The 16,608-nt window shown below is 39.7% G+C and overlaps 1 protein-coding gene across 2 annotated transcripts; it reads left to right on the plus strand.

The window, feature by feature from the left end:
• The first annotated feature begins 1,114 nt into the window (after positions 1-1,114).
• On the plus strand, positions 1,115-16,086 carry LOC108096005 (dipeptidase 1). Of its 2 annotated transcripts, none has more exons than XM_017197356.2 (8): positions 1,115-1,407; positions 6,595-7,329; positions 7,495-7,564; positions 7,629-7,805; positions 7,897-7,981; positions 8,066-8,141; positions 8,304-8,442; positions 13,737-16,086. In XM_017197356.2, the coding sequence occupies exons 2-8, from the start codon at positions 6,674-6,676 to the stop codon at positions 13,842-13,844; spliced, it is 1,311 nt and encodes a 436-aa protein (XP_017052845.1). In that variant the 5' UTR covers positions 1,115-1,407; positions 6,595-6,673; the 3' UTR covers positions 13,845-16,086. The 2 variants fall into 2 exon arrangements, with proteins under 2 accessions (XP_017052845.1, XP_017052844.1); XM_017197355.2 differs by having other exon boundaries at positions 1,115-1,380.
• Positions 16,087-16,608: the final 522 nt, after the last annotated feature.

Consider the following 16,608-nt stretch of genomic DNA (forward strand, 5'->3'; position numbering starts at 1 on the left):
TTAAAGCTCCAACAGGAAGCTTTTAGTGGGTGAAACAACCTATATACGAGATTCAAAAACAAGATAAAACTTTGGGAACAGCTTTGTACTGCTTGAGTTTTGGCGGTTTGAATTTAAATTAATTTGAATTTTTACTCACTCTAAGAGCCAATAAGTATCTAAAAGCATCCTAAAATTTTATTTCAAAGATGTATGATTTTGTATGAGTAAAACCAAATTATACTATTAAGTGATTAATGTGATATTTATAAATTCTGATTTCTTTTAAACAAAAACTTAAAATTATGATGGATTCATAGATAAAAAAAAAACAGGATTTTAAATTTCTTTGGTTGAAGTAATCGCTGAAAAGCTTGAAGGAAAAAAATTATATATTTTCCATCTTGTGGTATGTTTATTTTAAAACAACCTGCCAACAGCACATCTCCACATTCTTACTGAACACTCTCTTTTAATTGTTAAAAATGAAAAAGAATAATTAATTTGGTGTATTTTTCCCTTAATTACTAGCGACCTGCTTTACTTGGAGCGGTCAATGAATTTTTCGTGACCATCAGCATCAGGCGTCCCAAAAGCAGCGCAACAAAAACGAGGGGTGGCAGTAGCAGCAGCTAGGATAAGCGACTTTCACGCCATGCCTGACCTCCTGCAATGTTAAAGGACTCAACCCCCTGGCACTCGAAACAGCTGATTGAGAGGGTAATTTTAGAGAGAATTTCCCTTTATTTGCCACGCGAGAGTTTGAGTGAGTGAGAAAGCAGTTCTCTTCGGAAGGACATGTTTTGAATAAACTAAGCACTTGGCACACTTTTCTGAATAAAAAGGATGAAGGAAAATGGAGAGCTTTTCTTAAATACTGTTAAGGAAATAACATAAAGCTAATGTGTTATACTATATTAAAATACAATTATAGAAAATATTACAAATAGTAAATTAATAATCAAAGGAACTCTTACCTAATGCTCCAATCTGTAGCCGCCATGCTCTCTTTTGGACTTGCTCTCTGCACCTCGTGTCTTCGTCCTTATTCGGATTTTAAGCCTGCCTCACTCGCTTCCCCATTTCGCTCGAGGATTCTGGTTCAGTTTTCAGTTCGAAATCGTGCGTCGGCCGGTCGAGTTGTGTGCCAAACGCTCGGCACCTGTCGCCTCACACGTGTTGCGTTCCAATTTTCAGTGCGCGTCTCCTTCGCACACCCGCGTACACCGCGGCGTATACGTTACGTTACGTATTGCAGTGCAATAACCGGAATATCTGATTGTAATTATGTGAGATAAGAGTGGAGTGCCCAAGAGCCAAGATTCCAAGCACAAACAGTGATTGTCTCAGCTTAATATTTTGAGAAAGCATAAAAACGGAAAGATAACGTGTAGCTCCTAAGTATGTTAATTAGTTTTAAAAGTTTTGGTAAGAAACTTAATATGCTCACAGATAAACAATTCGATTCGTACCAATAAATTGTTAAAAAAAATTATGATCGAAAAGGAATCATCAAAAAAGTTAATCTCAGAGCATTTGTTAAAGCTTAACTAGGAATATTAATAAATTTAAAAACAAAATGTGTATTTAAGCAACAACTTATTAAAAAAGCAACATTTTTTAAATATTTTAAATTAAATATAAAAACTCTTTGTCGCTATGTTCATAAAATGCAGTAATTTTTTCCTTTGCATTTAAGTTCTTGTGGATTAGTATTATTTGCTAGCTTAAATTTGGCTTCCCCCTTCTTTGTATAAAAAGTACCCGAAAAACTGTGTGCAGCAGAGAATGCAAAATAGTTTCCCCGAGTTTTGCTGAGTATTCAGTGTACATACGACTATGGGTTTCATATGCAGATTTCTGCCCGCCACAGTCATAATATTGAGCAATTGATGAGAGCGCGTTTAGCCTGGCTTTGTGGCATTTGGCTCATTAATATGCGGCAGGCGACACAAAACACACCCTCTTTCTGTCCCTCCCCACCACATACAGCCACACACTTAGACAATCCTCCCCGTCTGTAGATTTGTGTCTGTGTTTTGTCTTGTCCTCATCTGCATTTGCCCGAAATGAGGATGAGAATGAGTATCCTATAACCGACTGAGCAGCATCCTGGATGCTGATGATAATGTTGATTCCTGCCTTCCGCAACAATTTGCTTTGAACTTTATCTGACCCCCCTTTTACCACGCCCCTGGAGCTATCCCTGAACCCAAAATGTAGCCCAAACTCCGGCTCACATTTCTCCAGCTTTTGTTGTGGCATTTATAAATGCTTGTTACCTTTTCCTCGTCTCATTTTTAGCCTCAGCCAGGACAAAGTGTTTATGGTCTCTGGCAGTTTAAGTTTTGTGGCTTGAAACAGGAATCTGTGCTGTTCCTAGAAGAGTGCAATTAAATTGGGAATGTCATTGCTATGATGAATTTTCAGATTGGAAAGCAGATTACAGGCAAAAATCAATTTATATTCGATCTTTGAATTGGGAAAGTTTAAGGAACAATCGTATTGTAATTGCATAGTTGCAGCTCATTTTTTGGACATCTGTTGGGCGATTCGATTGCTTATTACTTGTGGAATGTCTTAACATATGTCGATTTGTTTTGGGTCAGAACTTTTTCGGAGCTTCATTTAATTCTTACGCCTGCAATTGACCTTAACTGGAGCATAAATTATGCATACAAAAAAAAGGAAAATAAAAACAATAAATGGAAGGCCCGAAAGCGAAAGCGAAGGTCGAGGCAAATCAAACAAATGGCAAGAAACATGAAAATGTTGTAAAATAATTTCAATTCATTCTAAGGCCATTTCGCATGCCTCTGGGTTGGTTGTCATTCCGTTGGTATTTGTGCGGTTTGTTGTTTCCCATTTTCCGGCCCTCGAAAAAAACCCATTGAATTTTTGTGTTCAGTTTCGCTTGTTTGCGAACAAACCAAAATGAGAGGAGTATGAGAACAACACATTTCACCATAGCACACATAGAACGTCCTTGTTAAAGTTTGATTTGCTTTCTTTTGTATTTATAATATTATTTTATTCTAACATATGAGCCCCATTTCGCCTCGAAGCGTCCATTCCATTAATTTATGCAAATAAACATGATGAAAAGTTTCCGTTTGTGTACGTTTTGAAAGGTATTCGAATGTTTTTCGCTGTTATGGAAAAGTGTTTAAAAGTGTTTAATATTGCTATTCGTGGCAAATTAAAATTTAGGTTAATGACTTGGCATAGAATAGCATGTTGGGTTCGCACTAAGAGTGATAATTAGACATCTCATTATAGCGAAAACATATTCTAACCTTTCGTTCCAACATTAGCAAAACACAAATTGATTTCATGAATTCAAATTTAGATTTGAGCTCTGAATATTAAAAAAGCACTACCATGCTGTGGGTTAATATTCTTCTAGGAATTAATTTCAAGCTTTCCCTCTGCTTTGGGGCTTTGTCTGGTCATGTGATCAGCTGCTATTACCGAGTCCTCTAATGACACGTTTTATTATCCTTGTTAAATTGAATAAGCATAAAGTAGAAGTAATTTCAGTATGGCCTCGAGCGACTTGAGCATTATAGGGGAAGCCTTATCACACCGGGAGGGGCATTCCTGACGAGCTTACAAATCCCTTCCTCCCAAAACTCGTAGTCCTCGAAGAACGGAAAATATTTTCAAGGGGTGGTGGGTGCTCTTCGCATCGACTGCTTGCTACAATTCGCTAGTGAATGGAATTTGGAGCTGAATGGAGGGGGAGTTGGGGGGTTTGATTATAAATAACGTAAAGTAAGCGCACATGAATGCATTTTGATTGTCTGCTGTAGTTTACGGCACGTTTCCTTTATTTTTTGCCGCTGCTGCTTCTGGAGTTGTGAGGAAAATGGAAATGAGAGACGACAAACTCGCCGTGCAATATCTGGAGGCGTAGGGGCGTGGCAACTTCCTTAAATGGTGCACTAATGTAGAAAAGAAAAGCATTTTTATATTTATTTGCTTGCCACTTTGCATGGAAATTCCAACTGCAACGAGGACATCGCATTTCCTTACTGCAATTTTCTAACGCGAGCACTCCGGTTTCTTGGTGGAAACCCGCCCGGTTTTCCCTATTTTCCCCACACTTTTTTTCGTCCCGCTTCCTTTGCGTTCCTTCGTTCGTTATTTTTTTGAGGCCATACAAAATAATGTTTCATGTTGCAATAAATGTGCGATTCAGTCTGCTAGCCCTGCTCCCTTATATGCCATCTCCCTCCGAATCCCCGTCGCTCGTTCCGGCGTGTCCCTGCGCCCATGCATGCCACTCAACAAAAAATGCATAAATGAAATAAAGGAAGGCGCACACACATTGCTCATACGCAGCGTTGCACGCAGTTATCCTTGCGCCCATTTTGTCCTCCGACTGCAATTGTGTGCCGCTCACTTTTGAACAGCAGGAATACAATTTATTAACCCCCAGCCCTATTTAATATTCTTCAACAGGGCTTAAATGGCACACCACCTGGCCTTAGCAATTTGTAATGCAAATCACAATTATCATTTATGAAATACTTTATTTTCTATTTATTTTGTATATCATTTTACCATTATTTTACAAAATGTATATATTATTATTGGTAAGACTACAGACTTAAATTAATGATATGTTAATTTGTGTGTGTTTGTGACATATTTAAAGCAATTTCGAGAAGTTCCCGGATCAATTTAAATGTCTGCTGTCTTTAATTTGACTTTTCGCATGCTGTGAGCAAGAACCCTTCAATTTAATTAAATATCCCATGTTGTGGCTCTTAATTTCGGTTTGCAGGCCGCTTGTTTTAAGGCATCAATGTTTAATGAAGCGCCAAACGTTTTCGATTTCACAGACCCGACCTTTGTTTGTCGTCCTTCGCCGTCCTTTGCTTCCTGTTAACCCAACTGGGTCTAATTTGGCTTCCTCTCTTCTGTTGTTGTATTAATAATTCGTGCGTTGCGTTTCAGTCACGTTTTGCATGTCGGAAAATATTCGTGGCGCGTTGCCCTTGTCAATGTTGTCATTTCCTGCTCATCGTTGACTCTGTTGATTTTTGCATAATTTGTGTTTGGCCAGATAGCTTTAGGATTGTGTCAAACAGCACAATGCGGTAGCGAAAAGGAATATTTACGGTGAAGCAGAAAATCGAGCCCCGAAGAAACCGAATCTGTAATCAGTAGAAAATATGGAAGGAAAAGTAGAAGCGCTAAAGGAGTCGGAAGCAGATAAGATATCGCCTCAGTTTTCTGCAGTGAAATGTTTTCATTTTGTTCGCAAGCATCGGAGCATGAAAATCAACATGCGAATGCCATTGGCCCCTCGCTCTGGATTCTACCATTATTTCTTTGTGAACTGCAACAACAGTTGGCACATGAAAATGGAAAAATAAGGGGAAAATAAAAACGGAAAAATACAAATAGTAACAAGTGTTAACATAATCACTGGAATAATAAAATGTTTGCTTTACTCAGCAAGCTAAGAGGATTTAAAAAGATATTATTTATGGAATTAATGAAACCCACAAATATTGTATATAGAATTTAACCGGAAAAAGTTTCTGAAAATGTTTTTTTGTAAGCCGAAATTCCTCATGCAAAACGCCCAACCTGTAGGACATGGCCAAGTTGGGAATGCATTTCCATTTGCCCAACTTACCATTTCATTTTGGCCATTTCGTTGCTCGGCTTCGTGGCCGACTTATGCGTTGAAAACTATTAAAGTAGTTTAGCTTAGTTTTCTTGTTTCGGGGCAAAACTTTAATTTCACTTTCTGGGACAAAGAATATATAAACATTTGGGCACTTGGTCCGTTATGCCAAACCAAACATGGCTTCAATTTCTTGGGGAAATATTTAGAACTTTGCTCCCTCGATTTTCCCCTGGCTTCTTCGCTTAGTTTTCTGCCACCTGCCAGGCTCAAGTCAAACTTTATGTCGTATGCGAATAAAAAAAAACACAACCAAAATAAAACCGTACGGATAAAGTATTTCACTCCCAGAAGTTTTTCACCGAACAGCAGGGGAAACTATTTAAATTTTCTATGATACCTTTTTTTTGGCTTTGGCGATATGCTGGCTAAAAGAAAGAAAAAAAAAATTGGGAGGGAAAACTTTGCTATAAATAATTTTGCATTTTTATTGTGCATTTTATGCATTTTGTGCGCGATTTCGATTTGAAGTTGGGCTCTGAAATAAATATGAAAAGTTTTATTTATGTTTGTGGGTGTGCGGGTGTGGCTTTGGGGCACGGATTGGGTTCGGGGTCAGAAGCCGGGGTTATTCGGTGGCACAGCCGTGGGCGTTATATTTATGACATTTGTTTGCCAACAACTTTCAATAGCTCAATCACGCCACCCGCACATGCAATAGGCTAAGCCGATCCCCCTGGCCGCTTTGAGCCACCGGATTTGGGTGGAAAGGACTCCATCGAAAAGCAAACAAACAAGTCCTTAGATTTGAGATTGCTTATTTGGAATGAGTACTTAAAGAGTAATGGTGTTGTAAAAGAAAGGGGATTTAAATAAATATTGGTCTTGTGTATGTATAAATAATTATAAGATATTAGATATTAAATTCTCTCTGAGTCTTAACCTTCTCTTCTCTTATTTGCCATTCATTTTAGCTGGAAGGCGGAACACCATCAATGTGAGTGCTGAGGACTGCGTGCTCTTCCACTAGAGCTCCGCGCCGCTCGGGGGGCAATGAAATCGCGGAAGCTGCCAAAGGGCTTCGTGCTTTGTGGCCTCAACTGTTTGACCTTCGTCTACTTCCCGCTCGTCCTGCCCATCCTGCGATGCTCGGCCGGAGCATCGCCATCGGCATCGGCGGGCGGCGGTGGCTCAAAGACCGCCGACGACTTCGACTTCCGGATGCAGCGGGTGCGGAATGTCCTCAAGGAGGTGCCCCTCATCGACGGGCACAACGACCTGCCGTGGAACATCCGCAAGTTCCTGAAGAACCAGCTGAAGGACTTCCACTTCGGCGGCGACCTGCGAGAGTTGGCTCCCTGGTCGTCGAGTGCCTGGAGCCACACGGACCTGCGCCGCCTGAAGGAGGGCATGGTCTCGGCGCAGTTCTGGTCCGCCTACGCCCCCTGCTCCTCCCAGCATCTGGACGCAGTGCAGCTGACTCTGGAGCAGATCGACCTGATCCGCCGCCTGGTCCAGCTCTATCCACACCACATGGCCCTGGTCACGACGGCGTCTGGAATCGAGCAAACCCATCGGACGGGCAAGATAGCCAGTCTGATTGGCGTGGAAGGCGGACACGCCATCGGCACCAGTCTGAGTGTCCTGCGTATGTTCTACCAGCTGGGCGCCAGATACTTGACTCTCACACACACCTGCAACACACCTTGGTAAGTTGAGTTTACTGGGAACACTAAAAACTAATTAAAACTTAAATATAGTTCTCAACTAAACCATTCGCCATGGGAATAAGAATAATTTTCTCTGAGTTGCTAAACTTAATCATTAACTTCTATATTTGATTATTATTTACCAAAATAAATTTATTTTTTTAGGGCGGACTGCTGCAAAGTTGACGAACCGGGGAAGTACCCGCACATAGGCGGCCTCTCGCAGTTTGGCAAGGTGAGTGGTTCCTCCAAGGATTCCCCATCCCCCAACTAATTTAATTCCCATATTTACCGAACAGCTAGTGGTCAAGGAGATGAACCGACTGGGCATGATAGTGGATCTGTCCCACGTGTCGGTGCCCACGATGCTGGACGCTCTGGCCGCCTCGAGGGCTCCCCTGATATTCTCGCACTCCTCGGCGCACGCCATCTGCAATAGTTCCCGCAACGTTCCCGATCATGTCCTGCAGCGCATTGTGAGTCCATTATGGCGACATTAATCTGGGGGCACATTAATCCTTATCCACATACCCCAATTCCACTCTCCACTCTCCACTTCCAATGCAGGCAATAAACGGCGGGCTGGTTATGGTGGCCTTTTATCCGCATTTCGTCAGCTGCTCGGGACAGGCAACATTGCAGGATGTTGTGGGTAGGTGGTGGCCTCCGGCCCAGTGGGTCATTCGGTGGGTGCACTATTAATCTTTAAACTTGTGCTTTTCGGTCCACCCTTCAGCGCATATCAACCACATTAGGGAGGTGGCCGGCATCGATCATGTTGGCATTGGAGCTGGTTACGACGGAGTCAACTTGTAAGTACAGCGGCTCTTGGCCAGCGACTCTTGCAGCCCCAATTACATTTCATTTCATTTGGCAAATTATGGTCTCTCTCTCAACCTCTCTCTATTTTCTTTTTATTTCTCGTCTTTCTGCGCTTTTTCCGCCTTCTACGCTTTCTCCACTTTCCACTTAAGAGTGCCCAAAGGACTGGAGGATGTGTCCAAATATCCGCATCTTTTTGCTGCCCTGCTCGAGTCTGATAAATGGTCGGAGGAGGATATTGCCAAGTTGGCTGGCAGGAATCTAATACGTGTATTCAAGGAAGTCGAAGCGGTGAGTCCACAGTCCACAGCAAAAAACACTCAGAAATTGCTCACTTTTCTCTGGCATTTTTCTATTGTTCAATGCTCTTCCCCCTGAAGAATGCTTAGATACTCTGACAATGATTTTTCCTCCTTTTTTCCAAGCGGGACTGACACTTTTCAAGAACAAAACACTTTAGATGGAAAGATAATCCCTTTCATTGGGAATTAATAACAATAGTTGTAATGGAAACTGCAAAGCTTTTAAAGCAGTCTTTCCAGTAGCGAAATAAAATTTTCGGGGCAAAAATATTGGTCCTTAACCTCTCAAGATTGGAAGGGAGAAATAAACAAACCTATTTTTTGAGTACGTTGCAAGAGTATTAAATATTTTTCGATATTTTTTCTTGGTATTAGGCGCGTACCTGACCGACTTAAAGTCGAAGCCAGTCCCCAGAACTAAACACACATTTCACGGCAAACAAACAAAGAAGTCGGGAAAAAGAACATTGGTATGGTCTCCTCTCTGCGTTGTTATTGCAGTTGGAAAATTCCTTTCGCAAGGATAAAAGGAATAATGTGGCTTTGCAATGGAATTTGCACATACTTGGAGTGGAAGCCAAGGAGGGAAGGATAATGGGGAGCCGGGAGCAGAAGCTGAAGCGGGAACAGGACCACTGGCAGGACATTGGCTTGACGTCGAAAAGACGCAAGTTGTGAAATAATTTTAAAAGGATTTTCAAATGCTTATTCCGATATTTATACACGGGCCTGACCATCGCAACCGAAGCAACAGCTCCAGTCTGCAGTTTGTTTGCAGGATGCGGTTGGCTTGTTTGCAGTCTGCTCTCCTCTCGGATACAGCTTAAAGTCCTGCGAATGGGATTGGGATTTGGCCCGGCTCGGGATTTCTTTTGCTGCTCCACGATGACTATGTCTGGCCACTCCACGCTCAAGCAGCATTCAATTTAGATCAATACAGGATGCCCGGAGCCCCTCTCGAGGAAGTTACTCCTCGGCATTGAACGGCACTCGAGCGGAGGCTAGTGCCATTCAAAGGCTTGCAAGTGGGTTTGTTTTTCAGTCCAATGGCCGGATAGTTGGGTCTGGACTTTTCAATGCATGAATCAATGGGTATATGAACAGCTAAACGATGCAGGCAGAACTCCAGCCTATCAACGGTTGTGTGTTTGCCTCTTTTGAATGGAAAAAGTGCTTTCAATTAAATGATAGGTAGAGTGGAATGGTAATTAAATACTATGGATTTAGATTCAGGAGTTCCAATTTAGATGCACTTGTTTTAACTTTTCAAGAGACCACTTTCAAGTGTTTTGGTCATTTTCAGCCTCTCCTAAGGGAGAAAAAATTATTTACAGTTTACAAACAGGAGTCTTGCTTTCTTTACCAAATTCGAGATACAGGGCCTTACTTCCTTAAAATTTATTGAATTTGGTTATTTTTAAAAACGGAGGCAAAAAGTAAGATCAACTTTTCTTAGATATAGATCGATTCCCATTTACATGCAGACTATTCAAGCTCTCTAAATCAAAATAGTTGAATAATTGCCCCTTTCATCTTAGAAGCTGGCGAGTTTCTCCTTTGGCAGGACCAGTTTAAAGATTTAATAACAAAAATAAATCATACGCCCCTCTGAACTCTGGTCGTGCTCGTAGATTTTATTGCTTTTGCTGATTATAAAACCTCCTTCAAGTTCCTCCCAGTCGACACCCCGCCTTTTGACCAAGTTGAGAAAGAGATGCCGCAGCATTTTTTAATTTAGCCCTTGTCTCTCGCTGACTGAGAGACGACGACCAGGCAAACTTTAATCATATTCTCGCGCAGTCCCCTCAGCCTCTACGTTGTAATTAGTTTTAGTTCAGGGCGTACATATAATACGTAGATATACTTAATGTCCGTTATTACAAGCCGTTCTTACCCCATTCAAACAGGCAAACGGGCAAACGGGCGAACGGGCAATGGTAATAGTAACAACATAAAAATAAGGCCACAAAAGTATTGCCTACTTTGCAGCGCGACTGATTAAAATCGCAGGGCTTTTATTGCGCTTTGCACTCAGCAACCAGCCATATATACAATATACTCCTTTTTACTGCTGTTTATTACATGGCCATAATGCTCATTAAGAATTGTATTTTAATACGTTTCAGTTTGTTGCTGTGTTTTTTTTCTGGCTTCCCCCTTTTCCAGCTGTTTGCGGTAAAAAGTAATTAAAAATGTTACCCAACGCCTTTTATCTTTCTCCAAAAAAGCCCAGAGCATTGGAATTTAAGCCAGGCCATATATACTTATCGCAATGACATTTGCTTTTGTTTTGCATCAGCGCGAGTCCCCAGTTCATTGAACCGAACTCGAAATCCACCCATTCCATCCCGGCGAACAGCGCGGCGCAATAAAATACGTTATTGCCTACTTATGGACGTCGCCAAAAGCTCGGCTCGTAATGCAATTAAATAATAACGAAAAGCGGGTCAAATGTTCAATTATTAGAAGCTTAATGCTGTTTTGGGTTGTGTGTACCCAGGGGACTTGGTCGGTCATGGCTGTGATAATTAAGCAAGTCATAGAAATTAGGCAAAAGGCCATTTTAATGATTGCCATCTCGCACAAATGCTCACAAGAATATGTATTCGAGCTCAGACCAGCACATATATTATATAATACCCTTTTAGGCTGGACACGCACTCGGTCAAAATTCGAAGCGGCGTGTTCCTCTAAACGCTTTCGCTTAAATTTTTTGAAATTAAAAGTAATATTATCTATGTAAAAATTTCTATGAGAAAATTGTTTTTTTTTAACCATTTTGAATTACGTAGCCAATGCCAACCGAACTACTTAAATTTACAGCATACCACACGATAAATTTCTTTAAACCCTTTAACAACTTTTAAAAGTTGGCCACTGTGTGTCAGACTTTGGCCATCGAAAGACTTTTTATTTGAAAACTAAAAACCATTTTTTAAAGATTGGAATCACTTCGTTGGAGCATCAATTTTAATTCGGTTCAAAACTTAGTGCATTTCTGGAGCAAAAGACCAAAGCCAGATTCATTCCGATCAGATTTAGCAGAAGTAACTGGTTCTGGGAACACATTCCCAAGGACATTAGGGACAACAAAGATTCCCGCAAATTTGTGGGCGTGGGAGGCGGGCAGTGGATCTGTTCGGAGAGCCGTTGCCATAGCCATAGCCCATGAACATGATAATTTTCTCGACGCCAGTTTTTATCTACACAAAAGCAGCAGTGGCGGGGAAAAAGAAAAGCCAAGGATTTCAGACCCCCTCCACTGCCCACTCCTCGCTTGTGTTTGTGTAAATGTATCTTTTATTTTAGCCTTTTATATCTAATGCGAGAGCGAAGAACGGCATTTGGCACGACACATCGCCCAAGTGGCGGCAACGGAGGCTTTGTCTCTGAGAAGGGCGAACGTCCCCGGCAAATGGCAGCAATTTGTGCGAGACAAATTCATTTAAATATCTTTCGCAAGCCCTGTGTGCACTGGAAAATAAAGTGATTTCAAATGGGGGTCAATCCTATCTTGTTGTAATTCGGAAAGGAAAAGTGACAATAGCGCGATACCGTGCATTAAGTTGACACACAGAAAAACAATGAGGATGATTATTAAAAGTGACTATAATCTTATAAATGCCTTTTACTCTTAAAATGATTATTATTTCCTAAGGGATTTTAGGTTTTTTCAAAGTGTACTGTAAGTTTTCAACATCGAATTGTCATATTTTAAGATACAATTCAATCTTTTCTGATCCAAATAGGTTAAGCCATGATCAATCAAAATCTATATAATCGCCAATCCTTTATGATGTGGATTTTGTGTGTGTGATTTTGTGTGAGTGTTGGCGCTGACCTTCTTGCAATTGATTTGGCTTTGGGTTGCTTTTCTGGGAAATGCGTTGTTCTGCGGTGGTGTGGGAATTCGTTTTCCGCTTTGAGCTCTTCACTCAAACTGTAACTGTGAACTGGCTTTTCATTTCCACTGAATGGTTCAGGAGGGGATGGGGGAGCGAACGGTATACGAGCGGCGGAATCCAGCTCAAAGGCCGGAAGAGTCTAGCCAAAAGGCAAATGGCTCAAAGTTCCCATAGTTGTTGTGCTCGACTGTTTGTGCGAGTGGGTCATGCACACAAAGTGCAATGACTGAGCCAAAGCTGACGTTTTATTGTTGTTTGTGTGGCAGGGCGCACATAAAGCCTCATAAAAAAGTCGTAAATTCGATTGTTGTATGGCAAACAAAACCCAGGAAATGGGACCAGCCGACCTAGGCCTCACCAAAGCCTCCCCATCGACCCCCCTTGGCCCCCTCGCCCCCCTCAAAAGGTGTTTGGTGTTGAAAACAAAACATTTTCTCTCATTTTATTTCGTTTTTCCGCCCTCCCTCTTTCGGTTTTTTGTGTTTGTGGCATTAAATGTGCTTCAACTTTTGCCAGGAATAAGAGCTGTTTTGGCATTCAGATTTTGGCCTCACTTTAAGGATCCGGTGTGCTTGTATGTATGAGTGTATGAGTGTATGTGTGTGTGTGTGTGTGAAGAGTGCGTGTTTGTTTGTGTGTGCAAAAGTTAGACATGCGGAAGAGGTTTCTTTATGAACATTTGACTCTTTGTATTTACCTCGTGTTAGGTGACGAATTTTCATCGTGAACTTTAAGAGAGTCATTTGTAGGAAATTCATGAACTTTTCCAACATGTTTCTAAAGCACAAATTTTGCATTTGTCATGAAGTAGATTGTTAAAGGAAAACTTATGTAAAAAGAAATATGAATCAACAAAACCATTTTTATATAATTTTATTTTATTAAAGGAAAACTTATGTAAAAAAAAATATAAAAAAACAAAACCATTTTTGTATAATTTTATTTATGCCCAACAAATGTGGTACACATCAGTTTAAATGTACAAAAATAATTATGACAAATCTAAAGTCAATTAATCAACTTCAAAGTTCGAATGCAAATATACATTTCGCAATTTTACTAAGAGTGTTTACCATAACTAATATCCAAGTCCAATTTCGTTGCCCAAGTTCCGCGCTAAAACTTGCGAACAATATTAATGGCATATGAAGAGTACACGAGAAGTTCCAAGAAATCATTTCTGGATTTCAAAATTCAAACAAAACTTTGGCAATTACGCTAAATAACTTTCGTAAGTTGTGCCAGCTTGGCAATGGCGCATTGCAATCAATTTTCATCAATCAAATGCAGCTGTCGACACTCCCAGCCACATACACACATGCATAAATAATAGCTAATGGTATTTTAATCAAATGAAATGTACTCGATTTAATTGCAGGTACGCGATCAGATGGAACTTCTGCGAGTGGCACCCATTGATCAGTCAATTCCAGCCGAAGACATTATGGGCAGATCCTATTGTCGTTATCAAGGACCAAGAACGTGATAATTTCTCCATTTGTAAAGTTCACCCATATGCATAGCGTTTCATTCATGGCAGCTCCGTGGCAAAAAATGCAAAAAATTATGTCAAGCGTACGTGTTGTAAACTGAAACTTGTTTTAGGTTAATTGACAAAGTTTTCCTCCTCTCAGCAGCTGATGTTGTTGTTTTTCTTATTGTTGTTGTGTTGTTAATGTATGGGTGGCATGATGCTGCACATACTCTCACACACACGCATTTGAAAAAAACGCCGACATTTTGCAATCGCTCAGAGTCGAGCAGCTGGCCAACTGCTGCCGCAGCACTGAAAAAAGTGAACAATGTTTGAAATCATTTCAAATATAAGAAAACTTCTTACTAAAGTTCTGTTTGTCCGATTAATCGATTCAATTTTATATAGTTTTATTTAGTTTAAAAACTGACCAATCATCGAATTTAAGACTCATCATATTTAAATTTGTTAAAACTTTCTTTTAAATTTAATACTTTAAAAATTGTTTATGTAAATTACTTAGTTATACAAATAACCCTCATCGTCAGTTGAAAACAAGTTATTTTCTCAGTGCTTTCAACTCTGAGCGCAGCTGGCATCGCCCATAAACAAATACAAAGTGGCAAGAGGAGACCACCACCCACCCACAAAAGCCCCAAAACCTCCAACCCCACAATCCTCCATTCCAGAACTAGCCAACATTGTGTAAATATCATTGCCATGTTTATTTTTATCTCTAGCTCTAGTCTTAGCAAGAAAAAAAGAGAGCACAAGCAAAAAACAAGGATGAGAAACAGAAAAATCCATAGCACAAAAAAGCTAAAAAAGTGAAGTCTATAATAGCGAAAGAATAGCACATTTAGCCTCAAACTGATAAGCCGACAACAAAGCCGAGGCTAATCACAAAAGTCAAGCTCAATGTTAGTACAGAAGGAAAATCTAATTTTTCATCGTGTATTTTTTCTATGAAAAAGTTATTAAAGTTTACAAGGAATATAGCTAATAGTTAATGAAATAAATGTTGAATTATTGTACGCGACTTTTGCCGGGCTTTTTCGGACCTGATGGCGAATGACGTTCGTTTATTGGCTCGGCTTTTGCAGCGAATCGATTTAATTATAAAACATTGTGCGTTTAAAGGGTTTTTAATTTCGTTATTAACCTAAATGAAATTCCCATTTAATTAGTTAATTAACATTAAACATTTAATTAGCCAAGGTTTAATGCAAAACGAGCAACCGAAAAAAATGGAGTGTAATTCAATGCACGAATTGAATGTAACCACATTTTTTGCATCATTTGTAAGGCTTAAATACCAATCTTTTAATCAATATTCAAGTAAAGCGATGCAAATGAAAAACAGAGAAATGGTAAGCATGTTGTATAATTAATAGATCCATACCAAATTCAACCCGCCAAAATTGCAACCAACAAGCAAACCAATTAAGCGAGAAATGATATTAAATAACAATTGTATAGAAAACAAATGAGAAAAACTGTAAGCGCGTTTGTTCAAGAACAATTTAACACGTATACCTATACAAACTCACCTACACATAGTCATATATAGATATTTATATTAAATATTCTGATTTAATTTTGTCACACAATTTTCATAGGCAAAACTATTTAGGTTTTTATTATTTTACCATTCATCATACTCTTTGCAACACATCTTTAATCAAACAAATTGTTTTTTTTTTAAGGTGAAAAGCGTTCAAAAATAGAAAAAATTCAGAACATATTTTACATTTAAATTAGATGAGGGGAGAAACAAAAAAGAAAATAACACATGTGATCAAAACTAAAGTTAAATTAAAGATCTATATTATTACTACTTATATATAACTATGATAATTTAATGTTTAACAACACCATAAGACAGACAAAAATGAAAATACAAACAAATTCAACCATTTTTACTGCTGATGGACATTGAAAACAAAACTACACTTTATCGATTATAATTAGCCTATAATAAAGTGAGAAATTTAACTGTAACCATATAGGAAAACACTTGAAAACGCTGATCACGTGAGCAGTGTTTGAACACCTTGTAAATATTTGTATGAGTAATGATAAAAAAGTAACTGTATGAAAAATACGAGTATGTCAAGTTGTGAATTGGAAAGTATCCAAGAACAAACCAAAAATATTTAAATTAATTCATATGTGTAAATCGGAAGGTGTCGTAAATGGCCAGCAGAAAAATACCAAACGGAATATAAATAAATTCATGAAAATTAAAAGTCGAGATACAGATTGAAGTATTTTTTGAATAGCGAAATGAGGGGTTGGCTTCGTGGAAGTTTCGCGGGGCTTATTTGTTTGAGGAAACTCGCTTTCCCCTAAAGGAAATCAGTGGATGTAAGTGAAACTCTTCAACAGCCATCAACACTTCCAGCTTCACTTCCCTTTGCTTTTGTTATATTCTTATTGCGATGATAGCACTCGAAACACACATCCTGCCAGCACTTGGCTCCCGGATCTTTGCCCCACCCATTTATCTGTCTGAATCCTGTCGGGGTTGGCTTGTCAATTCGAACGTAAAAATAAAAGGATTTGCAGTTCCAGTTTGTTTATATCAGCGCATTTTATACGCCCTAAGCTGGGGTAGATAAAACTCCCGTGCTTGCCAATGTAATTCATTTGCGCTTTGGTGGCCAAAACAGTTCAAACAGTGAAAAATCATGGAATTTATCCCGCTTTTTGGGGCGAAGGTCAAGCAGCTGGAATCACGCTCGCCGCAAAACCACATAACTCAACGCTCGTAAAA

This window comes from Drosophila ficusphila, unplaced genomic scaffold, assembly GCF_018152265.1.
Source record: "Drosophila ficusphila isolate 14025-0441.05 unplaced genomic scaffold, ASM1815226v1 contig_791, whole genome shotgun sequence".
Taxonomy (NCBI): Eukaryota; Metazoa; Arthropoda; class Insecta; order Diptera; family Drosophilidae; genus Drosophila; species Drosophila ficusphila.

Coding starts and splice junctions, on each gene's coding strand:
- LOC108096005 (XM_017197356.2), top strand. CDS start 6,674: ATGAAATCGCGGAAGCTGCCAAAGGGCTTCGTGCTTTGTGGCCTCAAC. Junction 7,565..7,628: donor GCCTCTCGCAGTTTGGCAAG/GTGAGTGGTTCC, acceptor TTTACCGAACAG/CTAGTGGTCAAGGAGATGAA. Junction 8,142..8,303: donor GGTTACGACGGAGTCAACTT/GTAAGTACAGCG, acceptor TTTCCACTTAAG/AGTGCCCAAAGGACTGGAGG.